Source organism: Pan paniscus, chromosome 13 (genome assembly GCF_029289425.2).
Source record: "Pan paniscus chromosome 13, NHGRI_mPanPan1-v2.0_pri, whole genome shotgun sequence".
Classification (NCBI taxonomy): Eukaryota; Metazoa; Chordata; class Mammalia; order Primates; family Hominidae; genus Pan; species Pan paniscus.
Window position 1 is genome coordinate 118,031,876 of NC_073262.2, and position 27,120 is coordinate 118,058,995.

Consider the following 27,120-nt stretch of genomic DNA (forward strand, 5'->3'; position numbering starts at 1 on the left):
ACATCTGCAAAAACCACAACTTTTTTTACAAATTATATTCGCCTCAACTGTCCTGGGCTTTAAGACTAGGTATTTTCTATTGCTTGTGCCAGCCACCTAGAGTCTTCCCAAGTTTAAGATGATGCTCTCTGCCTGGGAAGGCCATTATGGGAAAATCACCAAACCACAAACCCACAAACGATGTCAAACAAAGGATGTGATTCTAAGTGTGAGCTATGGGTTCTGGCAGGTCTTGTTAGGGAAGAACAGCCCAGCTGTTAAAGAAATAAAATTTGCCCTATCAATATAAGACTAAGCTGAATTTTCCCCAGAAACAGCTTTTTCCCCTAACTTTTCTCACATTTGCTCTTAAGAATTTAGCACAAGTTATAAAACTCAGAAAAGTTACTCCCAGAATTCAGCTTAGTAAGATAATAAAAAACTATAGAAATTTAGTAATTTCAAAAACATGCAAGCCTTGTGGATGTTTACAACCTTAGGAAGTGCTTAAAGTTCAAATGGAGTTGTAGAATACCCTGCTTAACATTAGTTTATTTAAATATAAGCTTCATTTAGCTGTTTTTGTTATTATTCCTTTTTCAATTATCTATTCACCAAATAGTTTTTGAAAGCATACAATGTTCCAGACACTATGTTAACCTTTATCTAATAAAATTAGTTTTGGCTATCAGTACTTCAATTAAAATCATTATATTTTATATGAATGTGTTATGCAAAGCATAAAATAATATATCCAATATATCAGTCTTCAGAAGTACTTGAAATATCTTGACCCACCACCTTCCCTTAATTATTGTTAGCATCATTAAAAATGCTTTTTCTTTTATAAGCACTGTGTTCAACAAAAGAAACTACATAAAATATGTCTTATGTTAAGGAATGAACAAGACAACTATAGAATTCTACATTTTAGTAAAAGACGACACCTACTGAAAGGGCGCATTCACTGAAATCTCCATTCTAATTCACTGAAGGACATTTATAAGAAATGAATATTTACAAGAAATATAAAGACATTAATTTCATGAGAGTAGATCTTAGACTATCTTAGAACCGTGTAAAATTTTAGCCAAATTTTCAAGTAAGCTTATTTGCAAATTAAAAGTGAATTTTACTTGCTTACGATTAACTATTATTTAGGAAAAAGCCTTCATGAGCCAAACTTCATACAGTAAATTTAAATGGAAGTAAGTTTTTCTTAAAGTATGAATTCTTATGGGGAAAAGTTTGTATTTTCTTTGGGAAATCAATTCCATAGTTATTTACAAACTAGGCTTGTACGGACTTTTTGAATGCTCTTTAACATCCATACTTTTAAATTAGTCGAAGAGTAACATTTGTTGAAAGCTCTTAGAAAATTGCAAACTAGTCCATGGTTACAATATATGCTGAAGAAGTGCTTATGTTAGGTGCTTCTATAATTCAAAAATGTCAAGTTGAAAATAACAAGTGATGTTCAGCTAGAAATAAGGAGTCTCACAATTCTCTGTAATGTAAATGGAAATGTATTTAATAGAAATCAGTTTGTGAATAGAGGTCGTTATTGTGATGTAGATATGTGGGAGATTTAAGACCACTTCCTTTAAAATGTTGAGCAAAAGGATAGACATGACCAAAAATTATTGTTAGTATTTTTCTCCTCTGAGGAATTTCAAGAGTAATTTAAGAAAAGAGCGATTCTGTCTGCAAAAGTACTTTAATCTTCTGCAGCCAACACTCATAAAGAAATCATTTCCTTGGCTTCATGTTCAATTAGTTGGTTCCCATTCAATCCATAGATATTTTTATTCTGCATTTATAGTTACTATTCAATGCCCAAAGTAATAGAATGTAGACATAGGTGCTAATTTTTTCTTGCCTTAACTAGTCTTTGGTAAATTCATTTAATGTAATCGAATTTAATTTTTCTAATAACAGACTGCTTTAAACCCATGTTACTCAAAGTGCTGGCCCTAGAGGAAAGAGCGAGCTTGGCAATGTGTGCAAATTAACACACTGCTTCCTTCATCAAGAAAATCTGGCTTCAGAAAAATTCTCAGCTGTACTAAGCAGTGTGCTTTGTGATTTACATTCTGGCACAACCGTTTTTCTTGTTGCAGACTAGCAGCAAACAATTAACGGGCCAGCAGCCAGTCTATGGAGCACATTTGTAGTATCACGATTTAAATTATATACTAATTTTTTAATGTTTTTTTTTGGTTTTGTTTTGTTTTTTTTTAAAGCATGAAGAATAGAGAATGTAAATATAGTTAAGAAAAGGCATTTAATTTTCGGCTTACGTGTGGTAAAGACTCCAGTGGCTTTGGGGCTCTCTTGGTTGCCCTTTATGGCCACGAGGGATACGGTGTACTCAGATGCAGGCTGCAGATTCCTCAGTGGGTACTTGGAGACAGAGGGACCCACATTGTACTGCCTGGGCTGGCCTCTTCGGGTCAGGCCCACGGTCAGTCGGTATCCTGTTATCTGGGCCCGAGGTGGAGTCCATCTCACCAGGACAGTAGAATCAGTTTCATTGACAAACTGGAGGTTAGTGGGAGCATCCAGTTCTAGGAAAAAAGAAGAAACATGCCAAGAAATATTTAGATCAGTAATGATCATAACTCAAGTCCTGAAACTTGATTGAATGTCTAAGTTTTCTCTCCTCAAGGTTGTAACTATGTGAAAGTCAAAACCCTGGAAAAACTGAGCCAGTAAGAGATTGAGTGCTACACAAAACTTTGCCAAAACTCTGCCAGTCATGAGAAATTGTGGAACCATTTTGCTTGACTGTGATCCTTTGGGAAGTCTAATTTTCCAGCAAGACTTTCGCATCAGTCTCAGAAATTATAGTTACATTAAAGCAATGGTATTTTTAAAAAGGCAAAACAAACACTTCTGAAGTTCACAGTTAGCTCTGAGCCAAACAGATTAAGGAAAAAGGGATATGCCTCCTAAAATGACAGCAAGAAGAAGGTCTCTATGGGTCAAAAGCAATATTCTGTGAATAGCCCTTTACTAGAGAAATAAAAGTTATTTTCACATGGTTCAGATTAGACAGTAATTACAGTAATGATAACGTATCCTCAGATTCATGGTAGGATACTGGTGAGTTTGCACTATCAGAATCACATAAGTTGTGGAGTTTATTCTTGAGAATAATAACCAGCAGTTTTCCCATCGAAATTTAAATTACCTTTCAAATAGAGGAAATCTTTAAGAGGCAGTCGAGTATAATAATTGAGAGCAAGGGCTTCGGACATAGGTTATAGAGCCAGCTCTATCCCTTCCTATCTCTGTGACCCTACAAGTTGCAGAACTTTTTTAAAGCCTCAGTTTCTTTAAGTATTCAATACGGATACTAGTAAGACCTTCCGGCTGGGCACGATGGCTCATGCCTGTAATCCCAGCACTTTGGGAGGCCAAAGTGGGTGGATCACTTGAGGTCAGGAGTTTCAGACCAGCTTGGCCAACATAGCGAAACCCATTTCTACTAAAAACACAAAAATTAGCAGGGCATGGTGGCACACGCCTGTAGTCCCAGCTACTCGGGAGGCTGAGGCAGGAGAACTGCTTGAACCCAGGTGGTGGAGGTTCCAGTGAGCTGAGATGGTGCCACTGCACTCCAGCCCTGGCGACAGAGCGAGACTCCATCTCAAAAAAATAAATAAATAAAATAATAATAATAAGACCTTCCTTCCTAAGGTCAAAACAAAGAGTAAATATGAGAATAATGCTTGTAAAAACTGAGCAGATAAGCTGGTGGCTAGTAATACTAGACACTTGACAATTGCTATTCTTAAATGAATTCTACTCTAAGTGTTATGATCCTGCATTTTAACTTTGATCTAGATATATTTAGTTACACGAAAAATGCACTCAAATTAGATTCTCTTCAGTTCTCCCCTCTTAGTACCCTTCAGCTGGTACATGTATTTTAGAAATGGGTTACCACTTAGCATCCATGGAGCTTGTCTGAGTTTTGTTTTCAAGTTTAATGTGCTTTGTGTTCACTATGCATTCCCTTGCCGGCTGGGTATTTCCCTCTCTCTAAGCCGTACACCTCTGAGTGAATGGTTTACTGCACTTTCTCACAGGCTGCAAGTGAGGGTGGAGAATTTGGAGGGGAGGTAAAGATAGGAGAAGACATACTGGTTGTCTGTTGAGCAGTCAGAGGCTTGCTCTCCCTCCCATGGCTCACTGCAAAGACTTTGAAGTAATAGGTGACCCCAGGGGACAGTCCGGTGACTTCTGCAAAGGTATTCCTGCTGATGGGCAGCCTCTGCCCGTGCTCGCCAGGCAGGTTGACGGGGATCACATCCACACGGTAGCCAGTCACTGCACTCTCAGGCGGTGTCCACATGATGGTGACCTTCACGTCTGTCACTTCCACAAACTGCAGATCCCTGGGAGAGGGCACTGTATCTGACAGACAAGAGTCAACTGGTCATTCACATTCTCTGCTGAAGATTACTTTTAAGAAGCCAGTTTCTTGGATATGTTAGGCAGTTCATTGAGCCTCTCATTCGAGAGTTTTGCTAAGTTTTGTCTCTTAATCAGATCACATTTTCATGGTCCAGTCATAGTGCTTAAATTATGACATTTGAACCTTTTATCTAAAATAGGTAATAAGTGAGTTACCAGGATATGAAGTGTCATATGGTGGTGGGGGGAGAGGGTTATAAGAAAAGATACTAAAAAATTTTTTAGAAAAAGCCTTTGAAATAACTGCAGAAAATAATGTAATGGTTTTTGTTTTACTGAATCATTTTATAATACTTAAGAATCAAAAATGAAATGACTCTTAAGCTTCTGGGGGAAAATTTGTAGATGGACGTTATGGTGTCGGTTTTTAATCAGAAAGGCCAGTAGCCAGCTTTGATAAGTTACTTATGACATTTCAGCTAAATATCAGAAGTTTAGGGAAAAACTAATATATAAGATTTCTTGAATGTGAGAACTGTTGACAGAGACAAAACAACCCTCCTTCAGGAACAATCCTGATAAGATAACATAGGAAGTGTCTTCTTAAAAAAGTTACCTGAGCGTGGGGTGCCAGTGGTTTCTTGTTGAATGACAACAGGTGTACTTTCTTGATTTTCTTCCACAGCATAGATAGTGATGTTATACTGAACACCAGGTTGCAAGTCACTGAGGGTGACGGAGTTTGCAGTTTCAGGAAGGTTGAGTTCTGTGCTGCTACCTTCTACTGATGGTGAATAGACTATTCTGTACCCTGCAGATTCATGAGCAAAAGTAAGATGCACTGTTTTCTTTGAGACAGAGGCTTAGAAACACCATAAATCCTCCCTTTTCTAATATCCCTTAGCATCTTGCTTGATTAGTGAAGAGCCAGTGATTCTTTTTGACTCTTTGAATATTGCCACTTCTTCTAATAATGACTATTCAGCACGAAGATAAAATAAGAACAGTCATGCGAACCTTTTTAATAATAAATGTCATCCTGGAAGACCTGACATCCTTAATAAATGTCAATTAGAGATGCCATTAGGTGAAAACATTCATGTTAAGCTGATTTTTCCTCTTTGAGCTCCAGACGAGGGAAGCAATTAATGAACCAGCCTGAGCAGAGTTGTCTAGCACTGTGTGTGTCTTTTTGGAACTTCAGTGATGAGGCAGTTCAATCACCTAATGAGCTAAGAAGACAGCTCAGCTTTCTCCTTAAGGATAAATCTTAGAGCAACGTTTTCAGGAAAATTACACCTCTTCAACCCTGGGAACACTTGCTTTAATAAGCCAATGAGCTGGCTTTACAGGTTGTGTGTATGCTGTGGTGTGTGTGTATAAGGGAGTTGGTAAAATGGTTTCAAGGGGAAATGTGCCATAGAAAATAACTCCCCCCGGCCACACACACACACACACACACACACACACACACACACACACACACACACACACACACACAAACCCCTCTCCCATAAATTATATTGGAGATTTAAAGTGATATGCAGGTCCGCAGTCAGAATCTGCGCCCTCCCTGCTGATGTCATTAAGATTAACATAGCAGCCAAAGAGGGGGAGGCTTAGCTGACCTGTGATGGGAGCCTGGGGTCTGCTCCAGCGAACAACAATTGAGGTGTCATCAACCTGGTCCACAGTCGGGTCAGGAGGGGCATCGGGCGCTAAGAAAGAAAGAAAGAAAGTGGGGCAAACAGTCAGGAAGTGCTACTACAGGCCTGTGTTTTACAGAAAAAGATTCTTTTAACACTATGTAGCACACATGTACCTGTTGTTTGTGAAGTAGACAGGATCAAACTCTGCTCCCCATCCTCAGATATCTGATAGACATTTACAATGTATTTTCGGCCAGGAAGCAGGTCAGGGATGTTCACAGAAGTGGCTGTGCTTGGAAGATCTTTGAAATGAAAAGAAAAGGTAACTAATCAGAGCAAACTAGTCCCTCAAATGACTCTACAGCTTATAAGAAGGATATTTTAAGAATTATATATTCATAGGGAAAAGCGACTAGAAGGTAATGTGCTAATAGCTAATCAGTGATTATTATTATTATTTTTACACAGAGTCTTGCTGTGTTGCCCAGGCTGGAGTGCAGTGGCACAATCTCGGCTCACTGAATCCTCTACCTTTCCGGTTCAAGCAATTCTTCTGCCTCGGCCTCCCGAGTAGCTGGGATTACAGGTGCACACCACCACACCCGGCTATTTTTTTTGCATTTTTATTAGAGATAGAGGTTCACCATGTTGGCCAGGCTGATCTCGAACTCCTGGCCTCAAGTGATCCACCAGCCTCAGCTTCCCGAAGTGCTGAGATTATAGGAGTGAGCTACTGCACCCCACCTAATCTGTGATTATTAATGTACTATGGGAAAACCCCACTTCTTGTCTTTCTCCTTTCTCCTCCTCCTCCTTCTTCCTTTCATTTTTCCAACTTTTTTTCTAAAGACGTATAATTTTTGTAATCGAATGCCAAATTTTTAAAAATAGCTCTCTGCAGTAAGAGTCAGGGTAGTGATTATTGGCGGAAGATGATGGGGTGAGGGTAGAGAGATGTTCTTTTTCTTGATCTGGGTGCTGGTCTTGTGGTGTGTTCACTTTATAAGAATTCAAATTCACTGAACTCAGTGCTTACCATGGCACACACTTCAGTGCCCCAATAAAGTTTTTTAAAGGCCCCTCACCATAACAATTTGAAAAGTATGAGTGACCATACTGTGCTCACATTGTCAGCTGCAGTCCTGGTAATTACTTCCACCAAGAACACAGCTTTTGCTGTAGGAACTTGTGCACAGGTAGGCGCATGATGCAGCTGGCATCAGGGACCAGGAACACGTGATGGTGGCTTGGGAAAAACCCGGCCACTTCTTAGAAAGAGTCAGTCCTTCCCTTCCTCATGCCAGAGGGTGGTTTGTTCAGTCTGAGCTGTCAACCAGTTCCAAACCACAGATACCACCTGCCTAGAGGCCACCCACCCCCACAAGGAGAGTTTTCCAGCAGCTGCCCTGAACCTGTCTTGAGCGACATATTGAGCTTACCCAGGTACTGTGGCTCATCTCCCTCCTCACTCAGCTCATATTCCACCCGGAATCCCGACACGGTGTCGGAAGCTGAGACCCAGGAGACCACAAAGCTACTGGCTGTGATTTCGGTCACAGATTCAGAAGTGGCCACAAGAGGAGAAAAGGGAGTCGTCTCTCCTGTCACGGTGTTGCCTAGAGAGTCACAGAAAGGGGAAAGTCAGCCTTCAGTCATCTAGAAAATTTACCGTCCTCGTCGCCAACATCATTTTAAAAAACGTTGGTGCCCCTCATGGAAGAATATGAATTGAGAAGGAAAGCATTGCCTCAGGAGAGCCTAGCTCTAGGAACCTCAGGGGTAGGAGGCATGAGGGTGGTTGTGTACATACTGGTCACAGGTGTGCTGGTGCTGGTGGTGGTGAAGTCAAAGCGAGTCACTTCTTGGTGGCCGTACTGCTGGATGCTGATGAGCTGGCCCTCGTATACCACACCAGGCTTCAGGCCTTTGATGGTGTAGGAGTTTAAGTGGCCTGGTATGGTAGCTTCCTTCCAACGGCCTACAGAATTTTTCTGAAAATTTAAATTAACACACACACACACACATGTGTTTACAAGGATGAACATTTGAAGATGATGTTCAGTAATCTTCAAAGAAAAATGACTTAGGCAGGACTTAGGCAGCTCCATTCTAGAGGAAAATCATGGAAAACTGGATTCCCAATGGTTATATCATTAGATATAGTTAGATATAATGCTAACTATTGTTAACATCAACAAACTGCTGCAGTTTACTTACTGATACCCATACTTTGTGCTGTTTACCTACATTCTCCCATTTAGTCTCCATATCCTTCTGATGATAAGGCAATGGCATTGTTGCTCCCGTTTTACAGACGGAAAAAGAGTGATATGTGATATGCCCGGGGTGACATAGTTACAGACACTGGGCACCTTCACTTTTTTTTTTTTTTTTTTTTGAGACAGAGTTTCGCTCTTGTTGCCCAGGCTAGAGTGCAGTGGCTCAATCTCAGCTCACTGCAACCTCCACCTCCCAGGTTTAAGCGCTTCTCCTGCCTCAGCCTCCCGAGTAGCTGGGATTAGAGGCGTGTGCCACCACACCTGGCTAATTTTATATTTTTAGTAGAGATGGGGTTTCTCCATGTTGGTCAGGCTGGTCTCGAACTCCCGACCTCAGGTGATCCACCTGCCTCGGACTCCCAAAGTGCTGGGATTACAAGCGTGAGCCACCACGCCCACCCACACCTTCACTTTTACCAAGTTAATTGTGTTATATCAGTAACATAATATGATGAACCTAAGCTTTGCCTCTCTCATTTATTTTTTATTCCTACCACAAACAGATATATTCCTCTCTGAAGTACAGAAATGCCAATGCCATATATTTTATCTTTTAACTCAGTGGGATACAATTCAAGTTTCTTGTCCTGAAAAAACAAAGGCAGAATGTTGCTTTGTGACTCATCATATACCAGGTTCAACGAGTCTGGTTTTGTGACTCATTCTTGGATATGAGCTACCCCATCAGAAGTGGTTACCCAATTTTGGACAAGACTACAGAAAAAATGCAATTTTGGTTTATTTAATCTTTTGCTTCCAGTTTATATTTCACATCCTGTTCAGCTTCATTAATATGCCATGGGTCACAAAACTCAGTGCAATAAAATGTGTATGAAAGAAACACCCTTACTTCAGAAAAGATGAGACACTTTCAAGTGTAAATATTCTAAACTAAGTCAAAATATATTTTTTATGCCCAGTGATTTTTAAAAATTACCCAGTCAACCAGTTCCTCAATAATTCAAATACTCAAGTGTCCATTTATATTTTTGGAATAAGCGAGAGTGATCGTAGTACTCTTCACAGTGAAATTTTAACTCAAATACACTGTGGAAAATTTTGAAACCAGTCATTGCAATTAGCTCAAATTTAGTAATCATTTTTCAACATGAGCTTGTTTGGCTAGTTATTAGAAGAAAATAACAGAAAATAAAGTCTCAGGTGGCATCCATTAGAAAAAACCCTGAATTTTTGTAATTGTTAAAAATCTCAAAAAATTCATCACTGCTGCTCTTTGAAGACTTTCCAATTCAATGTACTTTTTTTTTTTTTTTTTTTTTTTTGAGATGGAGTTTCGCTCTTGTTGCCCAGGCTGGAGTGCAGTGGCGTGATCTTGGCTCACTGCAACCTCCGCCTTCTGGTTTTAAGCGATTCTCCTGCCTCAGCTTCCCGAGTAGCTGGGATTACAGGTATGCGCCACCATGCCCAGCTAATTTTTTTGTATTTTTAATAGAGACAGGGTTTCACCATGTTGGCCAGGATGCTCTCGATCTCTTGACCTCGTGATCTGCCCACCTTGGCCTCCCAAAGTGCTGGGATTACAGGCGTGAGCCACTGTGCCTGGCCCAAAGTATATTTTATACCACTTTTAAGTCTCCATTGCAATGGTCTCACATAATACTTTGGATATCCTTAATTTTAAAGTAAATAAAATTAATGATGTAATAAGAAGATGAGAGACTAGAAGATGTTGGATGCACTGATGCTGTTGATTTCAATCACTGGACATCAAGTTCTGCAAATGGCCAGATTATGGACATAGGGTGAAAGAAGAAGAAGAATGACTTTTCTTTTTTTTTTTTCATTCACCATTTGTTAAGCAGTGTGCCAGGTGCTGAACCATTCTAGACTCTAGGGAGACTACATTGAGCCAATGAGAAAGACACAATTCCCCTCTTTAAGAAAATCTGTTTCCATTTTCTATTATTCTGGTCTTGCCTCCATGTAGACAACATGCTTACACCTCTATTTGTTTCATTTGTCAACAATAAGTCATATTTACAGACTCTTTAATATGAGACTTGATGATTTATTTATATATTTATTTATGTTGACACAGGGTCTTTCTCTGTCTCCCAGGCTGGAGGGCAGTAGTGCCATCTTGGCTCACTGCAGCTTCCACCTCTCAAGCTCAAGCGATCCTTCCGCCTCAGCCTCCCAAGTAGCTGGGACTACAGGTGCATGCTATCACGCCTGGCTAATTTTTAGCCACTGTGCCCAGACAAAGTTGAGGATTTAGCTCAATAATACCACCCTTTCCTTCCAGAATCTTGGACATTCCCAGTGTCTGACATTTGTATCATTATATTTGTTCTTCTTGTGTTTATATTTGTAATTTAAAGTATTATATTATCTTTTTTTTTTTTAACTTCATCAGCTTTTGGTACCATCTCTCAATTCTCTATTTTGAAAGATAAAGCTGTTATCTCCTCTCTTCTCCACCTTCCATATCCACCATTTTTCATGTAAATGTTTACTTTTTATTTTGTCTTGAAGTTGCAACCAAGTTTCCATGACACATCTATAGACCGATCGCATCATGCATTAGAAATACATTCTTTTCAATGAGTCTAACATCATGACTGCTGGGTGGATCAAGGTTCAATGGAATTATTCCTCTCTTTGTTTTTATACCTTAATATTGCTGCATTTTAGTTTGCTTCGTATAGGAATTATTGCCTTATAATACACTTGGGGGTTTTTTGAAACAGAATCTCGCTCTGTTGCCCAGGCTAGGGTGCAATGGCGCGATCTTGGCTCAACTCCCTGCAACCTTTGCCTCCCGGGTTCAAGTGATTCTCCTACCTCAGCTCCTGAGGAGCTGGGACTACAGGCGTGCGCCCCCAAGCCTGGCTAATTTTTGTATTTTTAGTAGAGACGGGGTTTCGCCATGTTGGCCAAGCTGGTCTCGAACTCCTGACCTCAGGTAATCTGCCCGGCTTGGCCTCCCAAAGTGCTGGGATTACAGGTGTGAGCCACTGCACCCAGCCACATTTGGGTTTATTATACATTCCTCCACCTGATTGTCATGTTGTTATTTTAACTGCATTATTTGCCCCTGTGATTAATTATCCACAAGCCTACTTTTTCTATGAAGTCCCTTTTTATTCTTGGAGACCTCAATCCCTGATCCCTCACAATCCCATCCTCATCTTTCTGTTCCATCTGTATTGGTTGTCCTCTAAGCCAGCTACGCAGTTGTTGCATTGCAAAGTTTTCCACCTCTATCAGGGGTCTGATTTGGAAGCACTGTTTGCTGGACCCCACAACTTCCTTCTTATTTCACTCTTGTTTTTCTGGAGTTTATCTACAAATACCCTTAAAGAAAAGGATATATGGAAGATAAACTGCCTAAAATCTGTCTGAAAATATTATTTTGCCCTCATATTTGATTGATAACCTGGCTGAGTATAGAAGACTTTAAAAGTTTCTTTTTATCCTTGGAACTCTGACACATCAAAGATGCATCTAGACGTGGTTCTTTCCACTAATTTTCTGGGCACCTAGGAGGCCCTTTTAAATCTGAAAAATGCTGTCCCTCCACTTTAGAAATTTAGAAAAAGAATAATTTTAACAGCTTAAATTTTTCCTGAAGAGTTTAAATTTAACTGCCTGGGTTGGTCAAATTTTGTTTGTTTGTTTCTTTGTAATTGTAGAATTCAATAGCTATGATTTAAAATGGACATTTTTTTCTCCTGTGTTTAAAACAGTGTTTCTCAAATTATGAGCCATGAACTTTGGAGTTAAACAGGGCAGGCTTGAGAGAGTAAGAGAAACTAAAGCTAAATTGACCAATATCCTCCTTATTTGGTTTCTTCAATTTCTAGTCACTTCTCATTAGGAAATCACAGGGCTATTGTTTAAATAAACCAACTGCCATCCTTCATCTAAACTTCCCTCCCATCATCTCTTTTCCTTCTATCTAAATAAATTCAGTGGGTCAAAAGTAAAGTTTTAAAAATGATCACTTAAAAAGTGAATCAAAAAAGAAATATATTAATTTGGCTTTTTTTTTCAAATTATGAAAATGATGCCAGTAATTTTCCTTTGATGAGGTTGCAAGACATATAAAAACCTTAGATTCTCTTCCCATATTGGGCAAGAACAATCTTAAGCATTATCATTTCTAAGTCCTTGCAAAAAAGATTTCTGTAACATAAAGAGCTAAATTCTTCCAAATACCAGCCCCCCCACCGCAAAAAAACAAAACCCAAAACCAAAACCAAAATCCCCTCAGTCTAAAAGTCAATTTAATTGACCACATATTGTTTGTTCACTAAACAAATATAGTAAATGCTATAGGAATAGTTAATCAGAGTTGTTGGCTCAAAAGCTGGGAAAAAAAGAAACCATCAGAACTGATAAGGTTAGGAGACTCAGTATCCAAGGCTTCTGGGTGGGATACTCACAGGTCTCCACCTGAGAATGTACTTGGAAATGTGAGATGGCTGTGGTGCATTCCACTGGATGGGGTGGGAGTTGGGCTGACTCGGAGTCTCAGTGATAAATACTTCGACAGGACCACTTGAGCCTGAAAATGAAAATGTAACATTTAATTATCTTGAATATTCACTCACTTCAACTTAAAACTGTGTACATGGACAGTCATCATTATAAACAGCTTTGCTTGTCGTTAAATGTGAGTATAATAAAATTATCTGGGATTAATCTTTTAAATATTTACATTGAAAATCAATGCAGCAAATCCATTTTTAGCTGATAATTATTATTATTCACATGAGAAATGCAAATTGTAGTTGTTTATAGCAAATAAAATATATTTTTTAAAAAAGTCTCTTGGCTTGCTTTTATTTTCTCTACTATCAAAGTAAGAATTGTGAGAAAATTGTGAAACGATCCTACAAAAATAATGTAATACAGAACACAAACTTCATTTACTTATTGTATTGAGCCTCTTTTAAAGCAAATTCTAATTCTGGAAGGTTTTCATCAAGAATGAATCTACTACCTAAGAAGGAAACAACATTCCAAAGGCCATATGAGATGATGTAAAACAAACACATTTCTAAATGGGGGTAGAATCTTAGACAAATAGCAAAGGTAATAATTAAAGACCTAGTTTTATTTCTCATCAGTCTAAGCAGTCTATCAGTTTGGAAAAAATATCGAGTTTTTATTTTTATTCAAGAAGTTTACTCCCAAATCACACCATTGATCCATCAAATTATTAAGTGATTAAATTTATTTTTTTTCCAAAATCAGTTGTCAACAGAAATGACTTTATGAAGTGTATACTAAATTCAGTATTTCTACACCTTGATGTATATCACTGTTATCAACAAAATTTAAAGTATGGTTTTGGTTCTTTTGTTTAAAACAAAAGGAAAATAAGGGAAGTAGCATCAATTTCTAAATAGTGTTAACTCCATTTAAGATAATAATGAAATAGCTAGAAAATGTATGCTTGCAGAACAGAAAACTGTCTTTTCTTAAAACACTATCTTTATGATGTCAGTCAATGTTTAAATTACTAGAAATAAAAATTGTGGCTTATAGTAACCTTTTCAAGAATTTCTAACTGACACTCTGTCAAACAGAACAAAATTTTGCATGTGTAATAAAGCACTTCACCAGATTATTAACAGATTTAAGTTTTCTGAAAGCTTCTAGGAAAAAAAATACATTGATTTTCAAACTTTATTATCTAAGCCATTAAATTCTCTTTGAAAGCAAAGCTTTCTGTAGCAGAAAAAATGTATAACTTGGATATCCATGTAGATTCAGAAATTCTAAAACAATATGCTCACTTCCACACCAGTAACAATTCAAAGTTGGTTGAAGATTAGCAAATACTTTGAATCTTAATTCCATTTAGTGCACATATTTCCAAGCCACGTGAACACCAAAATTCATGCATAAAATTATGAGTTTTTCATTTTAAAGTTGTATGTATTTCACAGAACACACAGGATGTTTGTTTTAATCAATTGGCATAAGTCAATTCCATGCCCATCTTTGAATTACCCCTTCTGTTTATGAAGATCCTTACAAATGTAAACACATTTTTAAAGACAACTATTCAAGAAAAATTTTGGAGATGTGACTATTTAACGTACTTCCATGTAAATCAGGAAAGCTAGGAATATCATGTCCTTAATTATTTATGATAATTGGCATAGGGCTATTTAAATATTGATCCTTTAAAGAAATCCTACTACAATTTCCTCCATAAAGAGACACCTGATATACATTTTATTTAGTCTTGTCAATCATGATTTTGAGGGGGGACAAGCTTATGATGGTTAAATGTCTATTAAGTTTTGAAAAGATAACATAAATGACCTTTACTGTTCACCTCTAAGCCTAATCATATTTCTACGTCCACAAGGACACAAGGAGGAGGATAAAAATGGGCAGGGAAAGGAAAGAAAAAGGGTACAGCAGTGGTTTTTACTCAAGCCAAAGTGGAGTACAACTACAGAGGTCCCTTTTGCTTTCATAAGATTTTGAGCACTGGTCTGAAATTCCACGTTTTAAAATCTAGCCTTGTGGCATAGCCCACCTTTAAAGGAAATGGACTGAACAGCAATGGAATTTAGCATGTTTTTGTTCAGGAAGTAAAGAGACTTTGTGTCAGTTATTTCTTAGATCAATTAAATTCCTATATTCTAGCTTATACTACCTATCCTTTAAAGACAGAAAAGTTAAAAATTATGACATCTTTTACATTATTTAGATTTAAACTTTTGACAGTCCTTTTTCGCTACTGGTAGTTGGTATAACTTTTTAAATTAACTTACTTGGCATATACTAGCTATCGCCATTGTGAAATCTTTACTCCCTCTCTTATTCAATATGAATAAACTAACAATAAAATAGTTGAGATGATACCAAAAAAAGGAGATAGTACAATGTCTACACTTTTAAAATTAGTTTAAAATAAAGTCTAAATGAGTAATTTCCAATAGTAGTGTCCTTGGAGAAGTTAAACATTTATGATTTTTCGACTCAGTCCTTTTTTTCTCTATTTATTTTGCTGAGATCTGTGCTTTTCTAGTTGCTTATTGACAAACCAAATGCCTCTTATCTTTTGCTAGTTTGAACAACTCTACCAAGTTCTCTGTAGGAGGAACAAACAAGGCAGGACTCAGAGACAATCTGTTGGTAATCTGCTGTTCCCTTATTCTCACCACACTCTTAAAGCCCTACGTGCTAGGCCACGGAGCAAACCAGACATACAGATAAGCACCAAAGAGCGTATCTGAGGTCAAATTCCAATCTCTTCCCTCCGAAATCACCTCTATGCTCAGTGGGATCTTGCTGTTCTCCTTTTTAAAGAGTAGGAGTAAGGTCAACATGTAATACTCCAATATTCAAGGATTCCTTCCTTTCCAGATTTTATCTCCAACATGTCCACCTAAATGCTTCCAGCAAGCAGCTATGTGGACAGCCTTATGTTTAGAGAGACGAAGATCTCTCTCAATCATTCAGGAGGAAATCATTTTCAGCAAATTGCAACACCAATAACAATCATAAATATAGAAACCACAGAGCATTTTTTTAGAAGTTTCTACCATTTAAGTATCATTTGCATCATATAAATAAACCAACCATTCATATACTTATAGTACTTCCACAATCAGATTTAAATATATATTAAGTTACAAAAAATTAAGTGATTCCTACACCTAAATCCTCCAAGAAATATAATTTAGGAGGTTGGTCAATCTGTGCTATAAGCCTTCAAAAGTGAAGTCACCTTCCCCAGCACTGACAGTGTCTGAGGGTTGGGAAAAGCAGAATCTTCCAAGTTCCTAGAAAAAGTGCATCTGGGTGTTGAGTATTTAGGATGGAACATTAAAGGTAATCAGCTACAATCTTCCCATATTACAGATGAGGAAATGGAGGAATGAGGCTTGGCTAACACTACCTTTGGCCAAGTTGTTCCCATAGCTTGTTCTCTGTCACAGTGAATCTTTTATCACGGAGTTAATCTTAATTTCTGTCACATGCAGATTCTGACATCCTGAAACTCTTTTATTTCTGAATGTAGGCCATATTTTCAGTCAAACGTTAGTGAAGACTTTGGAGACTTTGCACCTCAGCAGTTGCTCAAATAACTGATGCCTTTTAATTAGCCTTTCATGTTTTATTAACATGTTTTATTATAATCACTCAGTGAATATTTAAATGCAATTTTTCCCCCAAATGAACTAATTACACCTACAGCTAGGCATGATGTCTTTGTGACCTGGAAAAACCCAGCAATAAACATTTAAGAGTGTTTGAACTGTGTGGGCAGAGAGTTGACCAAGTTACTCAACCCTTGGCCCAACATACTGTGTTCCTGGTGGCAACTGATCAAACAAATGAAAAGTTTGATGCAAAGGGAGCTTAGATGACATGTTGAATGAACACGTACCTTATGCTGCATTTCATGCCATCTCTCTATGCAGCTTCTCTGTTAAGAATCATAATATAAAGCCCCAAACCTTTACTCCCAGCATAACTCACTTGGTGGTTTTTATTTCCATGTATGGATATAAGATGAAATTAGCCAGAGTGTCTTAACCTAACAGAATATTTTACAGAGTTAAGAAGTAAAATTATAAACAGGCACATTTTCATAGCCTTCTCTACCTTTTACTTGATAGAAGAAGAGAGAAAAATTATTTTAATCAAAAATTCAATTGATTATTAGATAATAACAAGAGAAAAGGGTGGGAAAGAGGGGAGACCCCCAACTTAGGCATGAGAGCATTAATAATCACTGCCCTGTTGTTATAACCCAATTGGCAGTTCTCAACTTGCAGTAATAGAGCTACTTACCTGGATAGGTCTGTAAAGGTTGGCAATGCCACTCCCCAATGCCACGGCCATAGCAGTAGCACTGGTATCTGACACCATGCACATACTTCTCCCATGAATCTCCAATTTGATAAAACGTCCCAGTCTCTGAATCCTGGCATTGGTCTAAAATACATGGAAGGAAAAGATAAACAGCCTTGAAGACTTATAACTACGAATTTAATTTCAGGGTGCTAGAGCATACATTTAGTTTAAATAGAAATTTGCAATTGTTCTTACAAATATATGCAGTTAAAAAATATTTTGTTCACATTCTTTACCTTACAGGACAGTTTGTAGTAAAAAAAAAACCAAAGTACCTATTAGGAGGAATATTTGGTTTTCTAACAGCTAATATTTCTAAATAAAAATGTAAAGATTTAGATTTCAGTGTATATTGATAATCTACATATTAATTTTAAATATTAGTTATTATTTTTACCCATATTAATATAACTGGCTTAACATTTAAATAGCAAGAAAAAAATCTGCAATAATTTCATTTTCCTTACTTCTTCAAAATTTAAAGAAACTGTTTGACATTTAAATGAATGAACTAGACTTTACGAGTATACCTGCTGAGCAGCTTCTAAGAAAACCTCTCAGGCTTCTCTCTCAGTTCTGGTAATCTCACGTCAAACAAACGGATGTTAGCAGTTTGTTTTCTCAGTGAGCAACCTGTCTCTTTTGGTAAAGAAATAGTAATGGATCACCTTAAACTTTGTAGTGCTGGTAACACAGCTCTTTTAAGGCTCAGCCTTCACTATTTGCTTAGTTCTATTTTGAAGGGCAGCCAAAAAAAAACCTAGAGTGTTTTGGTGGGTGATATTTACACCCTTTGCTCATGCTGTTACACAGCTGGTAAGGAAGTGAGTTTGAGACCAGCCTGACCCACATGGAGAAACCCCATCTCTACTAAAGATACAAAATTAGCTGGGCCTGGTGGCGCATGCCTGTAATCCCAGCTACTCAGGAGGCTGAGGCAGGAGAATTGCTTGAACCCAGGAAGCAGAGGTTGCAGTGAGCCGAGATTGTGCCATACACTCCAGCCTGGGCAACAAGAGCAAAACTCTCTCTCAAAAAAAAAAAAACAAAAACAAAAACAAAAAAAAAGGAAAGAATACTTTTAATAGCATGGATTATCTTTATGATTCTAAACCCAAGAATAAATTCCATTCAATTAAAATAAGCCTAAATTTGTCACCAAATTCAGCAAAAACCAGATGACTACCAATATTGAGATATTTTGGTCCAGTATTAGAGAGAAGACTTTGCAAAGTTCTTTGCAAGCAACTGATCAAAGTCTGGAGCCAACTTCAGTCATGTGATTTCACATAGCTTTTCTTATCTGAAACTTGCTAACCATTCCCCCTGTGCAAACTCATCTAGGGAAATAGGGCTACTCACCGATGGGATCACACTTCCACCTGCCCCGACCCTGACCGAAGCATGTACAGTTCAGCATGTGCCCCTCTTCGTGACGCTTGTGGAATGTGTCGTTCACATTGTAAGTGATGTCATCAACAATGCACTGATCTGTTTAGGAAACAGGTGGGTGAGTGAAAAACTTTTTAAAGTTCCATTGATGAAAGAAAAAAGGTATGCTTCTCAAAGCATACAGCTACTTCCACTTAAGTATCAACACCTTCCACTAAAATAACTTTTCTACAAGCATAGAATAACATTTTTTTCAAAGCTTGGTCAGTAATACAATTTTTGCCAAAAAAATTTTTTTCTTCCCCAAATGTGTAACTTTTGCAGAGGTTACAGTATGCTCAAGTAAAGAATGTGGTAAAATACACTTTCCTGTGAGAAGCCAGTATTTGAACAAATACATGTCTTACTTTCTGAAAATTTCTTGCTTAGTTGATAATTTCCTTTAAATATCGGCTTGTTAGGATAAATAAGAAGAAGATTAAACATATTTATCTAACACCCAGCATGATGTGGTGGTGTGGTCTCTGGAATAGGGGGAAGGGGAGGAGATACTTAGATTTGGGAAATAAAATGTCAACAGTATTCACAACGCTAAAATAAATTAGGCCAACTCTGTTGCTCACTCTTTGAGAGATCCTGAGAAAATTACTTTTTCCTTTTTGGGTCTCAGCTCCTTGATCTATAGAGTGAGGTCTCTATGTGTTATTAAGGTCTCTTTCAGTTCTGCAACACCACATGTAATTATTACTCCCGGATGGTGTTACCCACTGGACACCACAAAAGGAGAACAAATTCAGACCAATATCTACGCACTAGCCACATAGATTATTAATAGCTCAGAGTTCTCCCGAAATATTACTTTTCATATCAAAGAAATGGAAAACTAAAACACTTTTAAAAAGTCAATACCTCCTCATATTATATAGCTGGGTACAAAGGAGAAAAACTAATCTGAACAAGGAAAGTTAGTCCCCTATGTATTTGTTTCCTGAAATCTGGATCTGTAAGGATCTGATTTTAGAATAGCAATTTCTTCATTTCTTTACAGAAATTATCCTATCTTTTCTAGACATGAATCCAGTGGCATAGCCTAAAGCTGAATGGATCAAATGTTTCATTCTTACTTTTGAAGCCATCTTTTTGGCTCAGCCTAAGTACTTACATCCTAGGAGCGTTTCAGAACATTAGCATTGCTATGCCGCTTGTCTTAGCAGGCTGCCTGCTAAGTAAGCCTTTCAGGCTTATCTTACCATGCACAGTAGACTAATGAATGACGTGGCATTCCATATTTCTTCCCCTGCTTTTGGCATAATGCAAGTTTTCATAAAAAAAAAGTGTCCCTTTCTGTACCTTTTGCCATCTCAAATGTTTTCGTTAATCAGCCAGCATACCTCGAAGCTGCGAGTAGGCAATGCATGTCCATTCCCCACGACCATTCCCAACACACGTGCACCTCATCATGTGACCCATGTCATGCTGCTTATCCCACTGATCTCCAATGCGGTACATGACCCCTTCATTGGTTGTGCAGATTTCCTCATGGGCTGTTTGGAAATGGATGAGAAATGCACTTGATAAATGATCACCAGGTCTAAACACGTATGTGTGCAATAGGATCAGTTCAGTTTGGTAGTCCTAAGAATTCTCACTCGGGAAGAAGCTTTGTGTGCGTCAAAGAAATCTAAGTGCTGTCAGGTGAAGGGGTAGAATTTTTGAGCCCTGGAGGCAGAAAACGTAGTCCAAACGTGTCATAGAAAATAGTTACAGGAAGGGTTAGGGGATGTTAAACTAAGATAATATCTACACATCCACACAAAGGGTTCTTGCTGTTCTAGAAGCCTGGATTTAACTACTGCTTCATAACTTTTCCCAGTTCCAGTTTATTCTGGATCAAATAAAAACTATGGGTTTGGATATAGAATTACAAGCAAAAGTGGGTTTTTTCTTCTAAACTCAGCATCTTCTTTTGTTGAAAGAAATAAAAGTATAAGCAGTTTCTTTGTCTCATAGTCACACTTGACAGTGCCTACCGCACAGGCTCTTGTTTCTACAACTGGAAAATTAAAGGGAATCTATGGGGTTCTTGAAATCTGAAAAGAAGTAAAAGGTATTGGTTTCCATTTGTTCGCCATCTATACAAACTGGGGACCTTTAAAAAAGAGTGAGATTCCCTACCTGTTAGAAAACATTGAGTTTTAGTCACTTTGGCACTTATTAATAAGTGATAGAGCTTATGCCCATCAAACCACAACCATGTGTCAATATTGTAGCTCTGTGACTAAAGCCGTCATACATATATTAAATGTTGTAAGCTACTCAGTTGTGTGCTCTTTACAAAGACAAACCTGTGCAAATTCATATTTCCAGACTTACAAATAAGTAATTATATTTTTGACATTAAATCATGTCAATGAGGTTTAAAAATTATATAGATAATTATCTAATTATTTTTCCCAATCCTTATGTATATGATGTAACATCACACACACACACACACACACACACACATACACTTCACATGAAGTTTTCTGTTGTCTCAAAATTGTGTTAATGAATGAAATGGGAGTAAACTGGACACTAGTCTTTAGTCTCTACTCCCTAAATAGTTGTCAAACAAGACAACCCACAAGGGCTTCATCTTACCAGCCATGGGGCAGAACCCAAACTTCTGGTCGGCATCATAGTTCTGTGTGGTCCCACACCACTTCATGTTGTCTCTTCTGCCCTCAGAAGTGCAATCAGTGTAATTGTGGTTGTTGTATAGGAAGGGGAAGTGGCACAAGGCACCATTGGAATTTCCTCCTCGAGTCTGAACCAAAACTGCCAGGAACAATACACAACAAGGAAGGAAAAGATTACTGCTGAGCTTTCCAATGTACACAGAATTACTGGTCTGAGAGAGCCAGGTTTCTGCAGCTCATTCACAGACAGTCTATCTCAGAATAAAAAATGTCTGATAATATAGTTCTAAGCTTCTTAGCATATTTACCTTCACACCTTCAAAACAGGTTTAAATCCCACTTTCACTGTCATTTCCCCAGCACCCCCCCACAAAAGATTAAATGATAGTTTTGAATAAAACATTGTTTTAACCAGAAAATAAGCTAAGGCACTAAAACATTCATCCTTTGTATTCCTCAGCCCTGTGGGATCATCTACTGATTCCAAAATACAAGTATCTTTAATCACATCATAATCCCAATGTGTTAAATCAAATGAACTAGAAGGCTACTCCCTTGGTGTCATTTCCCAACAGTACTGGGGAAGATGGAAGAATCCTCAGCTGTTACGTGAGCGCCGCGATCTCTTGAGTCCAAACTGAACAAAAGTGATGCTTCTTGGGCGGGTTCAAAATAAATGGCTAGAATGCTGGCAAATAAAAATAGGGCATGGAAGTGAGTTTTTCTCACTTCTGTGGCTCCCCCTTGGGACACTCACCAGTGTGGTCTGTGCAGAAAGAATATTTCTGGTCCTGCTCATAATTCGAAGTTGTGCTGCACCAAAGATGTCCGTCCTGTCGCCCTTCTGTGGTGCAGGAATAGAACGTCCTGCCATTGTAGGTGAATGGTAAGACACATGGCTCTCCATTTGAGTTGCCACCGTAAGTCTGGGTTACAGCTACAATCATAATCAAAAGAGTGTCAGTAAACAGAGATGCTTTATCTCCCAGCAGCAGCTGCTTATTTATGGCTTCAATGAGATACTGAGCTTGTGCCCTCAAAGGAAGAAGCTATGAGTATAGATGCTCATCTCGTTAATTTCAGTCAAAATGCATTACTCAGGAATCCACGTCTACTGCGGATAGAACGACACCGGAGTTCTTCTGCTGATGTCCTTCATGACCACTTCTGCTGCCATGCCTCAGTTTCTCTATTTGTAAAGCTATATTTATACAGGTCAATTAAGGATGCTGCTTAAGGATGTTGGGATAATATTTATGACTATATCTATGCCATAAAATTAATATATGAGACTATTCTGGGGGAGAATTGTGTAGCAATTGTTATTGCCATAGTGACTACCATGTTTGTAGTGCAGAATACATATATTAGGTTATTGGAAGATGTTTACATCACAAAGCTGCTGAAATTTGAGATTTAGAATATAAAACATTGATGATTATTCAGAAAGTAGCTCTCTTGTAACAACACTTTAGACAAATAAATACAATAAAATTTTTACCCATGATATCCATGACCAGAAAGAAAATACATAAATTAAAAAGATTGGAAGAAACTATTTCAAATGCCAACCCTAATTGTTATCACATGGTGGTAAGATTACAGGCTTCTCATTTGTTTTATTGTTTCACATTGAAAATGTATTGTCCTTCAAAAACTAAATAATGAAGTCATCAGTCCTATTCTTCAAAAAGATAATGCATACCTGTCTCTTGGCAGCTGACTCCGTTGCCCAGGCACGTGCAAAGCATTTGCTTATTTCCTTGTATCTTCAGCCACTGCATCCCCACAGAGTAGACCACACCACTGTCTGTGACACAGTGGCCATAGGGAGGAGGCTGGGGGTGAGGCTGCGGTTGGTAAACAGCTGCACGAACATCGGTGAAGGGGCCAGTTCCTAATGGCATGAGAAGGGAATGTTACAAAACTGGTTGAGAGAAGACAATTCACTACTTTCTGCAGTCAGGATCTTCAGGATCTCACAGAGATCACTCTGAAATCCATGTCGCTACTGGCCTGGGACTGGAAAAAAACGTCCCTTATTCAGCAGTAGCTTTTGCATTTAGCCTAGGAAAGAATCCACAAGTGTCTACCAAGTGGTCTCCATCCTCCAGCTCAGCTGGGGCTACTGGGATTATATTTCTTTTTGTTTGTTTGTTTTTTGGTTTTTTGGGTTGTTTTTGAGATGGGGTCTCACTCTGTTGCCCAGGCTGGAGTGCAGTGGCGTGGTCTCGGCTCACTGCAACCTCTGCCTCCTGGGTTCAAGCTATTCTCCTGCCTCAACCTCCCAAGTAGCTGCAATTACAGGCACGCACCACCATGCCCAGCTGATTTTTTTTGTATTTTTTAGTAGAGACGGGGTTTTGCCATGTTGGCCAGGCTGTCTCAAACTCCTGACCTCAGGTGATCCACCCGCTTCGGCCTCCCAAAGTGCTGGGATTACAGGCATGAGCCACCTCGCCTGGCCGGGATTATATTTCTAAATCACAGACATCATCCTGCCACTCCATACAGCAGATGCCTTCAATACATCCTCACTCTTCTGTGTAACCGAGCTCATCAGAGGGTGCCTTCAGCAGCTGTCCTGGATCTTCTGGAGGTCACCTCCACCTTCCACATTTTATTTCTCCTCTGGATTATTTGTGATTCTATTGTGTTTTTTCTAAAACCAATCGATCCTCTTAAGACAGCTTTCCTTTCAGAATAACACAACAGGATGTGTTGATCTTTTCTTTTTTTTTTTTTTTTTTTTTTTTTTTTTTTGAGACGGAGTCTCACTCTGTCGCCCAGGCTGGAGTGCAGTGGTGCAATCTTGGCTCACTGCAAGGTCTGCCTCCAGGGTTCACGCCATTCTCCTGCCTCAGCCTCCCGAGTAGCTGGGACTACAGGTGCCCGTCACCACGCCCGGCTAATTTTTTGTATTTTTAGTAGAGACGGGGTTTCACCGTGTTAGCCAGGATGGTCTCGATCTCCTGACCTTGTGATCCACCCGCCTTGGCCTCCCAAAGTGCTGGGATTACAGACGTGAGCCACCGCGCCCGGCCGATCTTTTCTTTCAACTTTTAGATATCTGTTCTCTTGAAGGCCAGGGCCCACCGCAGAACAGAATCAGGGCTGAGGCTAGACCAAAGGTACAGTGAATTCAGTGCCTCCCTAAGTGCTGCTGAACACTAGAACCCAAAGATGTTCACAGACAAAGAATCCCAAGGTCAAACGTACTAGGGAGACATGGCACCCATCCCCTACACTCTACCATGGAGAGTATGATGTAAAGGAACACACAGATTCTGCAGAGCAGGTTCCATTTTGTTTAACCCATTGCTTCTCAAACTTTTTTGAACAATGGAATCTTTTCAGTATTGGCAATATTCATATATAGCTAACATTTATTGAGTGTTTATCCCCATTTAATTCCCACCTACACTTTTAATCTATTTTGGTAGATTGACATTTATAATTTTTTTAAATTTAATTTTATTTTACTTTTTTGAGATGGGGTCTCGCTCTATCACCCAGGCTAGAGTGCAGTGGTGCGATCTCAGGTCACTGCAAACTCCACCTCCCGGGTTCACGCCATTCTCCTGCCTCAGCCTCCCGAGTAGCTGGGACTACAGGCGCCCGCCACAATGCCTGGTTAATTTTTTGTATTTTTAGTAGAGACGGGGTTTCACTGTGTTAGCCAGGATGGTCTTGATCTCCTGACCTCGTGATCCGCCCGCCTCGGCCTCTCAAAGTGCTGGGATTACAGGCATGAGCCACCGCGCCCGGCCAACGTTTATAATTTTTTTTTGGCCAGTAGCAATTTTATGAATGATAATAACTCAAAGATATTATCAAATCTAATCTTGTTCACCTTCATAAGTGCTCAAAGCAAGACAAAAACTCATGAAAAGAAGAAAAATTAGAACAACTAATATTTTTAATTGAAGGATGGCTGAGACACTATGTAATGATGTTGGCACATCATATAGTAAAACGTTAATCAAAACATATTAAAAATAATGAGAGGAGTGCACGTCCTTGTTGGCCATATTTCTCTCTTCAGATTTTTATGAAACATTTATGATGTAAAAATCTTTTTCTCATGCCAAAAATGATTAAAACTTGTTTCTTAAAAAGAATGCTTAGATATCATGTCTTTCATGGCCATCTCTAAGTCCTCTCTGAATTTCTAAAATTTCGAATGCCAATACATGAAGAAAATAAATTGTGCATTACTTTATAGAATGTAACAAAGTTTGCCAGAGCGTAGAAACCACACGTAAAGGATGGTTTCCACTACAAAAAGAGCTCAATGTCGGGACAGGGAAGTATATTTCATTCAAAAACAAACAAACAAAAAATCCAAATGCACTTTTTTTGTCCTTTCCTAGCAGAAGAACCAGGTAGTCATATAATTAATTATAACTCTCATTTCCTTTCAAATGAACTTTGGATATTCAAAATACGTGTGTGTGTGTGTGTGTGTGTGTGTGTGTTCTATCCACGGTAAGTTTTATGATGCTAGCATTCTTTAAAACTCAGTTTTATCTTTTGGAGATAAATCTGGCTTTTTTCCCCCTAAGGTTTATTTGTATGTCATTTTTCTTTTTTTCTGAAAAATTTAAAACTTGACATTAAAAAAAGTTTTAACAACCAATAATGTGTAAATTATCTTAGGTTATTAGCTGAAACACTGCAAATTATCCTCAAATGGCATGTCAAAGGAAAGATGGATTTGCGGAAATATTTCTTGACCTGCTTCCCCATTTCCCGCCCCTGCTCGTCCTGTGCCTCACCGCTCGATGTGGTCTGCACAGAGGTGTGCCTCTCACACTTCCACTCTCCTCGGCCGTTGCCTGTGCAGATGCACTGGAGCAGGTTTCCTCGATTATCCTTCTTGCTCCAGGTGTCTCCAATTCTATAGGATGTCCTTGTGTCCTGATCGTTGCATCTATCTGTGTCACAAAGGAAGCACATACATACATCAGGTCGAGAGTTGCAAGTGGTCAATTCAAACTTAAAAAAGGAATGCTATCTATGCCTGGTAATCTATTTGTGGTAATATGTTCATATTCAGCTCTGGTGCTGCAAGGTATTACACTTCTGAAAGATGAAATTACATTTGTTACAGTGGAAAGGGAGCTGAATGGTTTAGTCTAGTTTCATCTCTCTGTCAAATAACATTTTCATTTATCTATTTATTTATTGTTTTCACACTGTTCCTTTGACTAACTTCATTCTCTGGCATTATATTTCATCTTTTTCCTTCTCAGGCTCTTCCAGGATTTTTCTTAGTCATCACTGTTTATGGCCTGCCTTTCAATAGGGACCTTGCTTTAGAAAACTAAAAACAGGCTAAGTGCGGTGGCTCACGCCTGTAATCCTAGTACTTTAGGAGGGTGGATCACCTGCAGTCAGGAGTTCAAGACCAGCCTGGGCAACATGCTGAAACCCCCGTCTCTACTAAAAATACCAAAAAAAATTAGCCGGGTGTGGTGGCGGGCGGGCGCCTGTAATCCAAGCTACTTGGGAAGCTGAGGCAGGAGAATCGCTTGAACCCGGGAGGTGGAGGTTGCAATGAGCTGAGATCACACCATTGCACTCCAGCCTGGGCGACAGGGTGAGACTGTCTCAAAAACAAAACAAAACAAAACAAAACAAAAAAAAACAAGCAAACAAAAAAAAGCTTATAACAATGGGGAGGCAAGCAGGTATCAAAGGGTCTTCACCAATGGCTACAAAGAAGCTATAAAAAGGTGGTAGTATCTCTTTCTTCATTTGTTATGTAAAAAATGTAGAGGATGCACAATTTCTTTGACTAAAATATTATTTTCCCTTCCCCTATACCCAAACATCTACAGTATTTAAAAATCACTAGCAAAA

The 27,120-nt window shown here is 38.7% G+C and overlaps 1 protein-coding gene across 24 annotated transcripts in view; it reads right to left on the minus strand.

Annotated features, from left to right (window-relative positions):
• FN1 (fibronectin 1) overlaps positions 1 to 27,120 on the minus strand; it is a 75,428-nt gene that overhangs the window by 41,277 nt on the left and 7,031 nt on the right. For all 24 annotated transcript variants that reach the window (XM_008966347.5, XM_003805007.6, XM_008966311.5 and 21 more), the window contains exons 6-20: positions 26,034 to 26,192; positions 22,961 to 23,152; positions 22,013 to 22,192; positions 21,218 to 21,394; positions 19,966 to 20,118; positions 18,545 to 18,673; positions 17,120 to 17,263; positions 12,739 to 12,860; positions 7,861 to 8,041; positions 7,490 to 7,666; positions 6,224 to 6,352; positions 6,030 to 6,119; positions 5,018 to 5,212; positions 4,129 to 4,401; positions 2,280 to 2,546 (exon numbers count right to left, since the gene is read on the minus strand). In XM_008966347.5, the coding sequence (XP_008964595.2) occupies positions 2,280 to 2,546; positions 4,129 to 4,401; positions 5,018 to 5,212; positions 6,030 to 6,119; positions 6,224 to 6,352; positions 7,490 to 7,666; positions 7,861 to 8,041; positions 12,739 to 12,860; positions 17,120 to 17,263; positions 18,545 to 18,673; positions 19,966 to 20,118; positions 21,218 to 21,394; positions 22,013 to 22,192; positions 22,961 to 23,152; positions 26,034 to 26,192 (2,568 nt within the window). The remainder of the gene's footprint in view (positions 1 to 2,279; positions 2,547 to 4,128; positions 4,402 to 5,017; positions 5,213 to 6,029; positions 6,120 to 6,223; positions 6,353 to 7,489; positions 7,667 to 7,860; positions 8,042 to 12,738; positions 12,861 to 17,119; positions 17,264 to 18,544; positions 18,674 to 19,965; positions 20,119 to 21,217; positions 21,395 to 22,012; positions 22,193 to 22,960; positions 23,153 to 26,033; positions 26,193 to 27,120) is intronic.